Source organism: Vollenhovia emeryi, unplaced genomic scaffold (assembly GCF_000949405.1).
Source record: "Vollenhovia emeryi isolate VEMERY1.0 unplaced genomic scaffold, V.emery_V1.0 DF939323.1, whole genome shotgun sequence".
NCBI lineage: Eukaryota > Metazoa > Arthropoda > Insecta > Hymenoptera > Formicidae > Vollenhovia > Vollenhovia emeryi.
The window spans coordinates 128,483-143,051 of NW_011967043.1; the positions used below are offsets into that span (position 1 = coordinate 128,483).

The following is a 14,569-nucleotide window of genomic DNA, read 5'->3' on the forward strand; positions in this document are numbered from 1 at the left end:
ATCCAGGCCTTTTTCAATGCATAATAGCAAGCTATTGCGAAGCAACCTAAGGGAGATTGCACTGATCAAGTACTTAATAATTCGCGCATTATCTGTATCAACAAAAATAACATTATAAAATTCTCGTAATTAGAAAAATTTTTTAAATAGAAAATATAGTATTTTCATTATTTTTGAAACATTGCTGCAATATTGCTGCAATATTGCTATCGAAAGTTTGCAATTTTATATGCCTGCAATGTCTGCAAGATTTGCAATGTTTCTGCAATGTAACTGCAACCATCCCAGTGAGAAATGATTCGTCGATCCATGTCAAAACGATGTCAAATCGACATCGATACCGTCAAATTGACGTCGATTCGACAACGTTTCAACATCGATTGACGAATCATTTCTCATTGGAATCTGTGCTGTATAGGGTCTCAGAAGTATGCTGTTGCAATAGTGCTCCAATTACTAAAAACTTCTGTGTATTGTAATTACATACACATACACAAAATTTACCCCGTATACGTGTCCCGGAGTTGTCGTTGTTCCGATTTGCGGATTGTCCCGATTGGTATCGATCCTGGATCGATCCTGTGTTCCTCGTATAGCGTGGCGTTGAACATTTTGTACCTACAATAATAGACGATTAATGAAACAATACAGAATGAGGAAGGATAACGAGTACAAAGGGTTCAGCTACAAAGAACAAACGTCTTAGCGAGGAGACTCGACGTCGGGCGATAACACGTCTTTGTAAATGACTCGAGCGTGAAAGTTTTATAAAATAAAAGTCCATTCGAAGGAGGCACTTACGAGGCAGTCGTATTACTTCTCGACACCTTACTCTCTTTTTCCAGCCGCGATCCGCAAAGGCGACGGGGAGTATTACAGATCGAAATTGAAATCGGGGAGGTTGTGAAACACCGAACCCGATGTTTATTTCGAAATCCGTGCGACAACCGACGCGTCCCTCGAAGCTATTTGTTGCCCGCAGATGGCAGCAGGTACCGACTGCCATTTGAATCGCGTTCCAAAACCCCAGCCGGTTATGCCCACGCAGGTTGAGCGCGATCGGATTGGAGAACGCACGGAAAGAAACGCTCAATGTTCATTTTTAATATAAATTAACTTTAATTAATCTAGGTTTTTTCTTACTTTCCATTTTTCACCTCTCAAAGCCTGCGTCCTCGATGCCAGAACTTGGTCCAAGTTCGAGGTTTCGAGAAGTGTGTAGCCAATCAACTTGCAGCTATTCTATAAAGCGGGGAGCGCACACTTTTGCATAAGTGCATAAACATATACATAACGAATTTGATAGGTCCATTTCCTTGTGCAAAAGTGTGTGCTCCCCGCTTAAAACGCTGGCGTGGCCGCTCTCAGGTTTCTCTCTGGTGCAATCGAAAAATTCAGTTCCTCTTGGGACGTGGGGAAGGAACAGCATTTCTGGAAGAAAAAAATTTCTAATCCTGCGGGGTTGCCTTAAGCCCGTATCAGACTACGGATTGAGATTGGGATTAGATATTGAAACTTGACCAATCAGAGTAAAAGTTACTGAACTTGAGATTAGTAAACTTTACTATGATTGGTTAAATTTCAATCAATCCCAATCCGTAGTCTGATATGGGCTTTATCCGATCGCATCATCCCGATAGTTGGGTCTCTGCATTGTGTTAATAAATTGAAACCTGCTCATATAATTCTACAACGTCTATCATTCGTCGTGGCCGTGTCGGCCCGGTGGTTGGGTCGGGAGCCATTATCCAGACCAACAACAACAGTTATAGTTGCTCTCCTTTTACACTTAAGTGACACCCTGGTAAAAATTCCGTTAGAAACGGATAGAACATGCATAAAATTCTATCTGTTTCTGACTGTTCTACTATGCGTTTCGCGAAACAGATAGAATTTAATGCATGTTCTATCCGTTTCTAACGGAATTTTTACCAGGGTACTGAGGCTGAATTCACATGGAGCGTAACTTGCGTAAGCGTAACCTGCGTATCACCAATCACAGAACTATTTCAACGGAATTATTGAAACGGTTCTATTAAAATGACCTTGTGATTGGTGATACGCAGATTATGCTACGCAAGTTACGCTCCATGTGAATCAAGCCTCAGTCACTCAGTTATGTGAGTATTTTATACTCAGATATGACGTCATTATTAATGTGAGTCTATTAAACTCACTAAAGCACACATGATCTTGATCGTGTGCAAAAACTCAGTTCAATCTGGTTGAATCTCACTTCTCAAGAATCAAAAGGAACATGCATTCAACTGAGTTATGACGGCACAAGTGAAATTTATTTAAGTTTTCATGTAAAAGGAAAGCAACTAAAGCCCACTGCAGACGATGCTATTTTTCCTGCTGGATTGCTTGCAATTTAGTAAATTACTAGGAATCCTGAATGCTGAGTGGTGCAATGATAGTAATTTACTAAATTGCAAGCAATCCAGCAGGAAAAATAGCATCGTCTGCAGCGGGCTTAACAATCAAAAAATTCGACTCGTCTCGCGGTCGACGAGCGAACGAATCCGCGCGGCGAAACCACCGAGATCAGCGCGGCCGCGCGGCGCGCAGCCGGGAATCCGGGATTCGAAAAATGTCGCGTGCCGTGCGCGCGCAGCTCGACGCGGATTGGCCGCGGCGCCGCGCGGCCGCGGTGCGCAGGAGCGCGCGCCGCCGCAACGTGGCGCTCCCTTCACGCATAAGAGGCGACGTTCGGGCTCACGGCGGATAGCTTGTTCTTTCCGAGGGAGTCCGCCATAGTTGGTGCACGTAATATTCTGACCAGGCCGTCTGCAATCGGACAACATCCAAGATGGTACGTAGCCGCGTCGCGACGCCGCCGCGGCGGCCCTCGCCCGCGTGCCGCCGCGCTCGCGCGGCCGCCAATATTTTTCGCGTAATATCCCTCGCTCGGCCGAGTGCACGCCGAGAGGCTTCGTCTCGCGTGCGGCCGCCCTCCCCCCTCCCCCGCCGCGTGTACCGCGTTCGCTCGCGCTCTCGCCCGCATCTCGCGCGCGACGGCGCGATTACCCCGGATTGCGCAACTCTCGCCGAGCGACAGATTTTCGTCCCGGGTCGCGGGTACCGCGGCTCGTCCCGGGCCCGGCCGAGGTTCGCTGCCCGCGGCGCGGGACGGGACGTCGCCGCGGGCACGCGCGGGCCCGTCAGCCTCCGCCGTCGCGGCATCCCCCGCGGAAATATGCCTGGCAACGTGTCATGGTGCGCCTCGCGTGGCCCGTCGACACGCAACGTGCTCGGGTCCAGGAGGGGGAGGGGCCGACGGAAGCAACGCTGGCTGCTCTTCCTCTCCTCGAGGTCCCGTCCTCGCGTTCGCGACGCCGACGCTTTCGGATTCGGGGATCTGCGCGCGGGAGAGTGCGCCGGCCGTCGCGCGTCCGCGGAAAGTGCGCGCGGGCCGCCCCGAGTGGACGAAATATGTTTCGCCGTCGCGTCCCCGCGACACGCGGGACGGCGTCGCCTCGGTACTCCCTGCGAGATTCTGGGTCGACAGCTCGGAACAAAGAGAGGCACGCGAGGGAACTCGCACGTCGCGATGCCCTCGCGGCGTCGCACAGTACACCGCGTATCGCATGATCGTAGAGTATCGAAAGATCGGTCGTTCACGGGCGCAGGTGTAGGGTAAACTTCTTTCTCCGACGTCAGCTCGACAGACGCTGGATACTTTGCCGCGTGTCCAAGGCGCGCGTTTCAATATGGTCGTTGTCAAGATGTCCACTGCGAGAGCATCGCGTTTCTGCCGGGACTGGAATGTGATTCTGGCTGCGGTCAAACTGCTGCTCCGGACGTAGTCTTCTTTTCTTCTCTTTCAGCGAAGATAGAAGAAGGCAAACGCTTCGAAGCATCAGTGGCGGCAGCTTGACCGCTGCTACGGGGTTCGCTTTTAATGCTTCCCCCAAGTGCTTGCTCTTCTTCTACCTTCAGCAAAGACGGAAAGAGTAGGCAAACGAAAGCATTTGTAGCTGCGGCTTGACCGCTATCTCGATATCGCATGTGTCGCGAAGAGAATGGCCCTGGGCCTGACATTAGATTTGTTGTACGACAAAGTTCTCAAGCGTGTCGACTGGCTGCCGAATAAAAGATGCCCAGATGTACTCGAGAATTTCACTATCCTGCAGCTGGTCGACGCACTCGGAGAAAAAAATTTGTCGTACGACAAATGCAATGCCAGTCTTGAGTCAGTTTTGGAAGACTCGTTTCTCCCCGGTGTCGCAATATGTTGCAACAGTCGAATGACACCGACTTGGTTGTCTTATCGTACACTTTTACACTAGCGCGCGCCTAGATTCGAGTCGCGGATCAATGGTTGACTGAACGGGCGATGTCTGTTGCAGGTGAACTTCACAGTAGACGAGATCCGTACCATGATGGACAAGAAGAAGAACATCAGAAACATGTCCGTCATCGCGCACGTCGACCACGGAAAGTCAACTCTGACCGACTCCCTTGTGTCCAAGGCCGGCATCATCGCCGGTGCCAAGGCTGGCGAGACCCGATTTACAGACACGCGTAAGGACGAACAGGAGCGTTGTATCACCATTAAATCCACGTAAGTCTGCGTCTCTCTTTCTCTCTCCCTCCCGCTCATCATTGTCCAATGTCGCTCACCGCTCTCTCTTTCCTTCTAGTGCTATTTCCATGTTCTTCGAGCTCGACGAGAAAGATTTAGTCTTCATAAAGAATCCCGATCAACGTGATAAAGACGAGAAGGGCTTTTTAATTAATCTGATCGATTCACCTGGACACGTAGACTTTTCGAGCGAGGTGACAGCTGCCCTCCGCGTCACCGATGGAGCCCTCGTCGTCGTCGATTGCGTATCTGGTACGTGCCCCGCGACTTCCGTTTTTCCTCTGTTGCGTGCGCGCCGCGATCGAGCGCGTTTGTCTTCCAGCACACAAGGGTTACTCTGCAGTGTGCCGTCTCGGTTTGCGTAAACTGAGCGGCACACGGTGACAGTGTTGACAGTGCAATGGAAGAAGAGTAAGCGAGCAATTGTGTCTAAACGCTGTTAGTGGACCTCTATTTTTATGTTCGTTATTAACACGCTACGACACAAGTGCCACATTGCCTCTTTACGACGCCGCCGTTTCGTAGCAATAGAACGTTTCGCCGGGTAAAGCGTAGGCGATTTCACGGAAGCGAGAGGATTGCAATTTGCTCACCTCCTTTTAGGTGTGTGCGTACAGACTGAAACTGTGCTCCGCCAGGCGATCGCCGAGCGCATCAAGCCCGTCTTATTCATGAACAAGATGGACCGCGCGCTATTGGAGCTCCAGCTCGACAGCGAGGATCTCTATCAGACTTTCCAGCGTATTGTTGAAAACGTTAACGTTATTATCGCGACTTACTCTGACGACGACGGACCTATGGGTGAAGTTAGGGTAAGTGGCACGAGGAGGTTTTCCTGGCGTAAAAGAGGCAGCATCGCGCGTACCATTCTTAAATGCGTGCTTGTGAAAACAGGTGGATCCCAGCAAGGGCTCCGTAGGCTTCGGTTCCGGCCTTCACGGCTGGGCTTTTACCCTAAAACAATTCTCCGAGATGTACGCCGAGAAATTCAAGATCGACGTGGTGAAGCTGATGAACAGACTGTGGGGCGAATCCTTTTTCAATCCCAAGACCAAGAAGTGGAGCAAACAGAAGGAGACCGATAACAAGCGATCCTTCTGCATGTACGTCTTAGATCCAATTTATAAGGTGAGTCCTCGGGGCGTTACGTAAGGTAAATCTATCTCCGCGTTATCGTCCCGTTGATAACTGAAGTAAAAAAATTGTTTACAGGTATTCGATTGTATTATGAACTACAAGAAGGAGGAGGCGGATAATCTGCTGAAGAAGCTGGGTATCGTGCTGAAGCCCGAGGACAAGGACAAGGATGGGAAAGCTCTGTTGAAGGTAGACTCCTCTCGATTGTACAGACACTGGATGGCCGGAGACGCACATAATGATGATATGTAGGAAGGAAAAGTCCCAATGTGAGCCGCAAAATGAACGGAACTCGGTTCTCACAATACAGGAAAAAGAATTTCTCTTTAATATAAAACGTTTCAACCCTTCTCCGGGTCTTCCTCAGTAAGGACAACTTTCACCAAGCTCCGGTTAACCCAACCGGTCTAGTAACATGCAGGATTGCAACCGAATCTGATGAGAATCTGATAAAATATATCAGTTTCGGTTGCAATCCTGCATGTTACTAGACCGGTTGGGTTAACCGGAGCTTGGTGAAAGTTGCCCTAAGAGTACTTTCTTTGATTTCATTGTAGTCTTATTGAGGAAGACCCGAAGAAGGGTCGAAACGTTTTATATTGAAGAGAAATTCTTTTTCCTGCATTGTGAGAACAGAGCTCCGTTCATTTTGTGGCTCACAATGGCACTTCTCCTTCCCACATATTTTTCTTTTGGGAGCCTTCACAACCTTGGAATATAATGATGATAGTTTCATGGCTTTTTTTTCTGACACCTCTTCCGATTGATTATGAGGGAATGCTAAATCTGAGGAACCCTCGATAACCGTGCGCCGGTTTACCTTCTCGGGAATATTCTCTTCATTGTGTCGCGTGATCTTTCAGGTTGTCATGAGAACATGGTTGCCCGCCGGAGAAGCTCTGCTTCAGATGATTGCCATTCACCTGCCGTCTCCTGTAACTGCTCAAAAATACCGTATGGAGATGCTGTACGAGGGACCGCTCGACGACGAGGCCGCCGTTGGGATCAAGGTTCGTAAATACACGCCCGAGTCGCGAGTGTTTAGTGCAAACGCATGATGATGATAATTTCACAGACCTGTACCGAAACGCGATGAGAGACACTGAAACACTGACTCGAGAAGAATCGCAATTAGAATTAGATTGAGAGAGTTTACCTTCATTGATTGAGCCGTCCTTTGTAGAACTGCGATCCGAACGGGCCACTGATGATGTACGTCTCGAAGATGGTGCCGACGTCGGACAAGGGACGTTTCTACGCCTTCGGCCGTGTGTTTTCAGGCAAGGTGTGTACCGGCATGAAGGCCCGCATCATGGGACCCAACTTCCAACCGGGCAAGAAAGAGGATCTGTACGAGAAAGCTATCCAGCGTACTATTCTGATGATGGGTCGTTACGTCGAAGCTATCGAAGATGTGCCTTCTGGTTAGTATCGAGATTGGTGTAAAAGCCCACGGGCCTTATTGCTTACGTCACCCTTCAACAGCACCCATGATGATTGTTCTTCACAGACCTGTTCTGACTTATCGTGATAGAAATATAGAACGGCCAGCTGACTCGGCTAAACGGAACTAAAGTTACCGATCGTTGTGTCCACGTGTGATAACGCATGAATGTATTTGCGCAGGTAATATTTGTGGTCTCGTCGGCGTCGATCAGTTCTTGGTCAAGACCGGTACCATCACAACGTTCAAGGACGCGCACAACATGAAAGTTATGAAGTTCTCCGTATCGCCTGTCGTGCGTGTCGCGGTCGAGCCGAAGAATCCCGCTGATTTGCCAAAATTGGTCGAAGGTGCGTAAGTCTTCGCGTGCGATTAATTTTTAGACTTTCACGATGCAATTACATTTTGGGAAGCTGTTCTTGAAATATGATTCGGATTGTCTACTCGCAATCTTGGATCGACCTTACAGAATCCAGACGCTGATTCTATATGATGAGATTGACATTGAGCATTGGGTTATGAAGACTCATGATTTAATTTTTGCCATCTGACGTTAGAAAATACCGAGAAAAAAAAAGAAAATTTTAATATCTGGTTCGCGCGTGCATTGAAGTATACTTGATCCGGCAGGTCTGAAACGTTTGGCGAAATCCGATCCTATGGTACAGTGTATCATCGAGGAGTCCGGCGAGCACATCATCGCCGGCGCCGGCGAGCTGCATCTCGAAATCTGTCTGAAGGATCTGGAGGAGGATCACGCATGCATCCCGATCAAGAAGTCCGATCCCGTCGTGTCGTACAGAGAAACGATCTCCGAACAGTCGAATCAAATGTGTTTGTCGAAATCGCCGAACAAGCACAATCGTCTGTTCATGATGGCATGTCCGATGCCGGATGGTCTCGCTGAAGACATTGACAGCGTGAGTTTCATTTCTTCTTGTAGAGAAATTTTGTCAGCGACGCGATACTTGCAACAAAATCGAATGGAATATGAAAACGAGAAAGACGTCGGCATTGGTAGATTCGGCGCTTCGAGCGGAAGGTGAATTTTGACCTTTCGATATTTTGCAGGGCGACGTTAACCCGCGAGATGACTTCAAAGTACGCGCTCGTTACTTGAACGAGAAATACGACTATGACGTGACAGAGGCGAGGAAAATCTGGTGCTTCGGGCCTGACGGCAGCGGACCCAACATACTGGTCGACTGCACCAAGGGTGTACAGTACCTCAACGAAATTAAGGACTCGGTGGTGGCTGGATTCCAGTGGGCCACGAAAGAGGTAACGAGAGGGATTTCTGCTTCTTTCGAGCTTACCAGTTGCTAAAGGTTCGAGAAAATAATTCACTTTCACACTGCCGCAGGGCGTTCTTTCGGAGGAGAATTTGAGAGGTGTGCGTTTCAACATTCACGATGTGACACTACACGCCGACGCGATCCACAGAGGTGGTGGTCAAATTATCCCTACCACAAGACGTTGCCTTTACGCCTGTCTTCTCACTGCCTCACCCCGTATTATGGAACCCGTTTACTTGTGCGAGATTCAGGTAAGGTATCGCGCCACGCGCGCACTTCCGTGACTACGTGCAATGTCGACTTTGCGCACGAGTCGCACTGGAGGAATGACGGGGCAGCTAAACATCGAAATTGTCTTCTGCAGTGCCCGGAGGTAGCGGTCGGTGGTATCTACGGCGTGCTGAATCGTAGGAGAGGTCACGTGTTCGAAGAACAACAGGTGGCGGGTACTCCTATGTTCGTAGTTAAGGCGTACCTTCCCGTAAACGAATCCTTCGGCTTCACTGCCGATCTGCGCTCCAACACCGGTGGTCAGGCTTTCCCACAGTGCGTGTTCGATCACTGGCAGATCCTGCCAGGTGACCCGATGGAGATCACCACTCGACCCTACCAAGTCGTACAGGTACGTACATTCTCTCGTGTATTAGGGTTAAAGCCTGTTTCATCCAGTTCTGATACAGAGCGAACTGGTACTTCGAGCATTTGCTTTTACCTCATCTTCAGTAGGCTACTAACCTTGCCGAAGGAAACCTCCAGCCTGGAGAGCTACACCCCTAAAGGGATATATGTGGCAGGGTATTCTAGGTGATTGCCACTTCCCTCAGAGAGGTGGCGTCCGAGAAGACCAGCGGTGCCCGTGGCTGGATTTGAACTCGGATCTTTTCGTTCATTTACTTTCTAAGCTGCGTACATTTCTCTGCCACGCGCATCATCGGTTTTTCTTTTCTATTTTAATGGATATTAGGACAAAGTATCGGTCTTTCCATCGCACAGGCGATTGCTTTATCGCTAAGCGATTCCCCGATATCTCACCACGTGCATAACTAATGGCGGCGGCGAATCAATGCGCCGCTATTTTTAATCTCGTGGGAAAGAAAGCGTTTTTTAGTTTTGGTATTCCAGTAGTCTATCCTGGTTTACCTGAATAGGGAAACGTACAAAGTTTTTGTCGTTCGAATAAAACTTTATCGAGATAGTTATCGCAATTGTATATACGCAATCAAATCGACATATTGATGGAAATTCGTTCTTTTTCTCTTCTTCCAGGATACACGTAAGAGGAAGGGATTGAAGGAGGGTCTCCCAGACTTGAACGCATACCTTGACAAATTGTAACCTCAAGTCCGCGCACCATATTTAAATATATATTTAAAGATTATAATTCGAATAATATTTACTATGGATTTTATTTTGCGCAATCATCCTCGAGAGACACGCAATTATAAATATGAACAAGAGTAATAAAATGTAATTATAACGAAGGAAGAAAAAAAATAGAATATGCGGATTACATCTGCATGTAAAAGCGGGGCGGTATGTTTTGTACATTTATTTAATTAAGAACGGTAGCAAGATCGACCGGTTGCTTACATTTTTTTAGCATATTGGGTGAGTAGCTATAATTGTTATTATGGCGTTTTCCGCGCTGATCTTTGTTTAAAGGAGAAGAAGAAAGATAGAATAATCCTGTAATCATTTAAATTGCTTTTGTACTGGAAATTTAGTATCTTTTATGTTGTATTGCGAACTTTTCAAACGATTGGACGCAAATGGTTCCCGGAAGCTACTAAAGAAGAAGAGAATCATCACAACAATGTACTCGTACTACGGAAATATCAAGAAATTAAAGCTGAAATTATGAAATAGAACAACTAGCACTTTTACTTCCTCTACCTAATTAATAGCTGTCTGACATAATGACGTTACTATGCGTACATCAATTTGTTTTCGAAACTAATTTACCTCTTGCTCGATTCTCTACTTGTTAATCGACCTCTCGTAAACCGAGACACCGTACAACGCATGGACCTTGTTTCGCTCTGAAAGCAGGGATCGACGTGCGATGGACTTCGCCTGGAAACTCGCCCATGTGGAACCGTACAATTATAAACTTACTTTCCACAAAACTACTTTTCTGAATCATTCTGAACGTGTCTAGAAATTTGTTTTATTCCTGTCAACGTTGTATTCTGACTAAATGAGTAATATTAATTAAACAATACATTAATAAACGTGAATTTTGCCTACAAAACCGTAAGCTCCCTATTGCAATCTCGCGTACATATGTTCTTATATTTTATTTTGTTGATTACGACCACAAACATCGCGATTTCTGCTGGAGTGCCAATTCTGCACATTTATCTAACGTACAGGAAAGTCCCCTATTATGGGATAGGATCCTAATATGGGACAGCGGAGTTTTTGCTAAATTAATAGGCATCATCAGATGATTCCACTATGACTGTATTGCCCTTGGGAGGATATCTATTTAGTAAAAAATTTATTGTTAGATCATGTAATCGTTGCGAAAAAGTATTTGTGATTGGGTGATGAAAACCTGTTATCTAATATTAAATATGTGCTTCAAAGAATTGCATTGATTGTTTCTCTACAGTCTACATAATACTTCTTTAACGAGAACTTAATATGGTATGTTAGGAAGGTGTAGGTTTACAGGCAAACGCGTCTGTACAGATCTCGTGTGTGATAACAGATAAACGGTACATTTATTATAACAGATCCGTTAATAAATTATATATTATAGTGTATTTAAATGACATTACTGAAAATCTACACCGTTCGTGAAATCAACTATTATCGTAACGTTAAGTATGCGATATTTCCATTTCGTGCATTGTATACGTGACGCAAAATTTCTATATCGTTATAACACTTCGCAATGTACCCTTGAAAAGACGGCTTAAGGATGGGAAGAAAAACTCTGATTTATCCATGTGCCACGACCACGGTCTTACATACAGGTCTGGTAACTCATATGGTGGGGGTAGGTCGCTTAGCGAAGAAATTTTGTAGTTCTTGTAACTTGTAATGGCCACAGCGTTGCAGTCTGTGTTCTTTTGGTGGCGAGGGACGCTGGAGGCCGAGGGGATATGTCGAGTTTACCGTGCATGGGATGGGACAAAGGCAGACAGATATCCCTCCCGGCCTCCAGCGTCCCTCGCCACCAAGAGAATTTCCTCGCTAAGCGACCTACCCCCACCATCGAAAATTAGAGGCAGTCCCCGGACCTGTATACCATGCGAAAACATAACGTTCCACTTGTGTGCGTATTCGAAATAAGCATGGACCTAAGAATCTCTGGACCGAGCATACAGCGAGGGGGCTGTTAAATTCGCGGTAAGGGGAGGATAGTACTGTCTCTTTCTACAAGAGGTCACCGTCGGGTATTTCCGCCGTATATCCGATGATTCCCGAAAGACTAGACAAGTCTATACTCGCTAACTTCTGAAGTCCAGAGATTCTTACGTCCATGTTCCCGTCGAGAAATTATTATGTATAGACTATACACAAACTTCGACTATCTTCGGTTACATTCGTCATCAAGCCGAATGTGACCTCTTGTAGAATGAGATACCAAGAGGACAGAAAAGGAGAGCACTCTCGTCCCCCTTACCGCAAATTTAACAGCCCCCTTGCCCGTCCTCCCACTTCGTGCTCGGTCCAGAGATTCTTAGGTCCATGGAAATAAGTGAACTTCGTTTATCTGGATTACACGTTGCGGTTACCCGGTGAGAAATGATTCGTCGATCGACGTCGAAACGACATCGACACCGTCGAATTGACGTCGATTCGACATCATTTCGACGTCGATCGACGAATCATTTCTCACTGGGTATACTTGTCTTTAGACTGCAAGAGACTTTGACGAACGGTGTAACCAGATCAGCCAAAAGTCATGGAACCTGGAGCGGAAAATCAAGATCTTATCGCCTATAATTACTTCTACGCTACCGTGTGCCACGTTTGCAAAGAGTTCGGTGACAAGGTCCCTTTAAAGAGGTGCAACAGCTGCAAGTTGATCTCGATCCTATTGTAGTCTGCAACATCATGAGGAACACCGGGAACAGCATAAGTCGTTCTGCAAAGCCGTACGGGAAATATTATCGATCTGGGAACAACTTGGTGTATCTTTAAATATGAAGAGCAAGCTTAAGTTTTTAAACCTAGTGTAAATGGAACTGAAACGTCCTATGAAGGGTTATGAAGTAGAAATGATTTTGTTATCAAGGGATTGTGCCGTCTGCATGAACATGGACAATAGCGTTCGGTCGCTGAAGGACTGTCGGAAGTGCGCTGCCAGTTATTGTGAAGCTCACATAGACAGTATTGAGCATGAAGAAATGTGCGTGCCCTTGGAGTTATCTTTCCAAATCAAACGAACTTTTTTAACTGACTTAAACATAAATATAAGTTACTTTACACGTGTTTCCAACACGGACGTTTCAAAACATGGACGATTTTATGAAAACTTATGCGAATATACAGACTGATAAATCCGGAAAAGTCATATGATCTCCTCGCAGCTTTACACTCGGCGTTTGTGACATTTCCCTTAACATTGTTTCACGCTATGCGGGTATTAGAGTATGTCCCAAAACGCGAAGATCTAGTCGTTCATGTTGTTGGCGCGAATAACAATTTTGCGTGTTAATGTTAATATTATAAAACTCAAACGAACATTTTTTCTGCTGCAATATGAAATCGGGTAACGCATAGGATTTACTTTTTAATTCTGGCCCTACCATTACAATCGTCAGTGATGATACTTTTATTAAATTCAGTTTAATATCCGTTTAATCCGTCCTACATCTATAATGGAGAGCATCCATTCCGTTGCTTAATACCAGATAGATGGCCCGAACCACCGAAAATCATTTATTGCAATCACTTTCTAATTGTCTACAAAAGTCTCAGTAACTAAATATAACTTAAGCGACTAATAAACTAAATGCTACGTTGTTAAAGAAAACGTATCGCGCACTAAACGAAGGAGATAAGTTAAATGAAGCTAAACACGTAATAGACACAACGGAAAACGTGTAGAAGATTTGTATGAACAGTCACAGTGAATCGCGACGTTTCTTCACGGAACACAGAGACTTAGATCTGACATTCCACAGGAAGCTTGCATATGCGGAAAAACAATATAGATGCCGGAGCTAAATTTATTTGTAATACATGGACTAATGTATATATTGTACATGGAGCTAATATGTACTACTAATTCTCTTGCGATTGTTATGCCTCTGAATCAGTTGCAACAGGAAACTGTTTGCTATAGGTTAGAAATTTATGGTTACGGCAGAAAAAATTTGTAGTAGATCATCATTAGCTATGATGGCGAAGATTGTTTGCCGTGTATTAATAATATACAATTCCTAGGGACCATTTTCTATTCATAGAATTAATAATCCTGTACAGTCGTGATCAGAAAGGTTGTTCTACAGTTTATGATAAATTTCGGAGATACAGTCTATCATGCAAGATATTATAGTTTCTGCATAGTACAGCCATACGCATTATGAAAGCGTAAGAATGCTATGCACCAATAACTTGTGTATGATACAGTTAAATATTCCAAACACTTATTGTAGAACGTCGTGCAATTTTTCTGAATATGACCGTACCAGGAGAGTAATAATGGATTATAGATATAATAACCGATACGTGGATGTAGTAATTTAGTAATAAGTACAATTCTGTGACAAAGACGAATTTTTTCGTCATTTGTTTGAAATAAAATTTTATATAAAGATCTTTTCAACAAAGTGTTAATTTTTTAGACTATCAAGATGTCAATTTCTTGGTAAACTCATATTTGTATTTAGCAAAATACCAGCAAGTAATATTCTTCCTTGTACGTTAATTCTCCGCGGACTTTTAATTTCAAACACATCTCTTCGCACATCCCGACAGTTTCTACAGTCGGACCGTGTCCACTTTCTATACAATTGTTCGACGGATTAAAATTGCTATTTTTTTCAATCAACATTAAAGAAGAAAGCACTTCGGAGCCGTACTTCAAACCTTACGTTCCATTTCATTTTCAGCGAAAAGTAGGATAACATTTAATGCTATTGAAAC

General features: G+C 45.4%; 1 protein-coding gene across 1 annotated transcript; it reads left to right on the forward strand.

The window, feature by feature from the left end:
• The first annotated feature begins 2,712 nt into the window (after positions 1–2,712).
• LOC105558675 (translation elongation factor 2) lies at positions 2,713–10,332 on the forward strand. The gene is made up of 14 exons (XM_012006490.1): positions 2,713–2,815; positions 4,353–4,567; positions 4,647–4,840; positions 5,192–5,400; positions 5,483–5,716; positions 5,801–5,914; positions 6,589–6,735; positions 6,909–7,149; positions 7,352–7,519; positions 7,800–8,089; positions 8,241–8,450; positions 8,533–8,715; positions 8,829–9,086; positions 9,731–10,332. Exons 1-14 carry the CDS (start codon positions 2,813–2,815, stop codon positions 9,797–9,799), a joined length of 2,535 nt encoding a protein of 844 aa, XP_011861880.1. The 5' UTR covers positions 2,713–2,812; the 3' UTR covers positions 9,800–10,332.
• Positions 10,333–14,569: the final 4,237 nt, after the last annotated feature.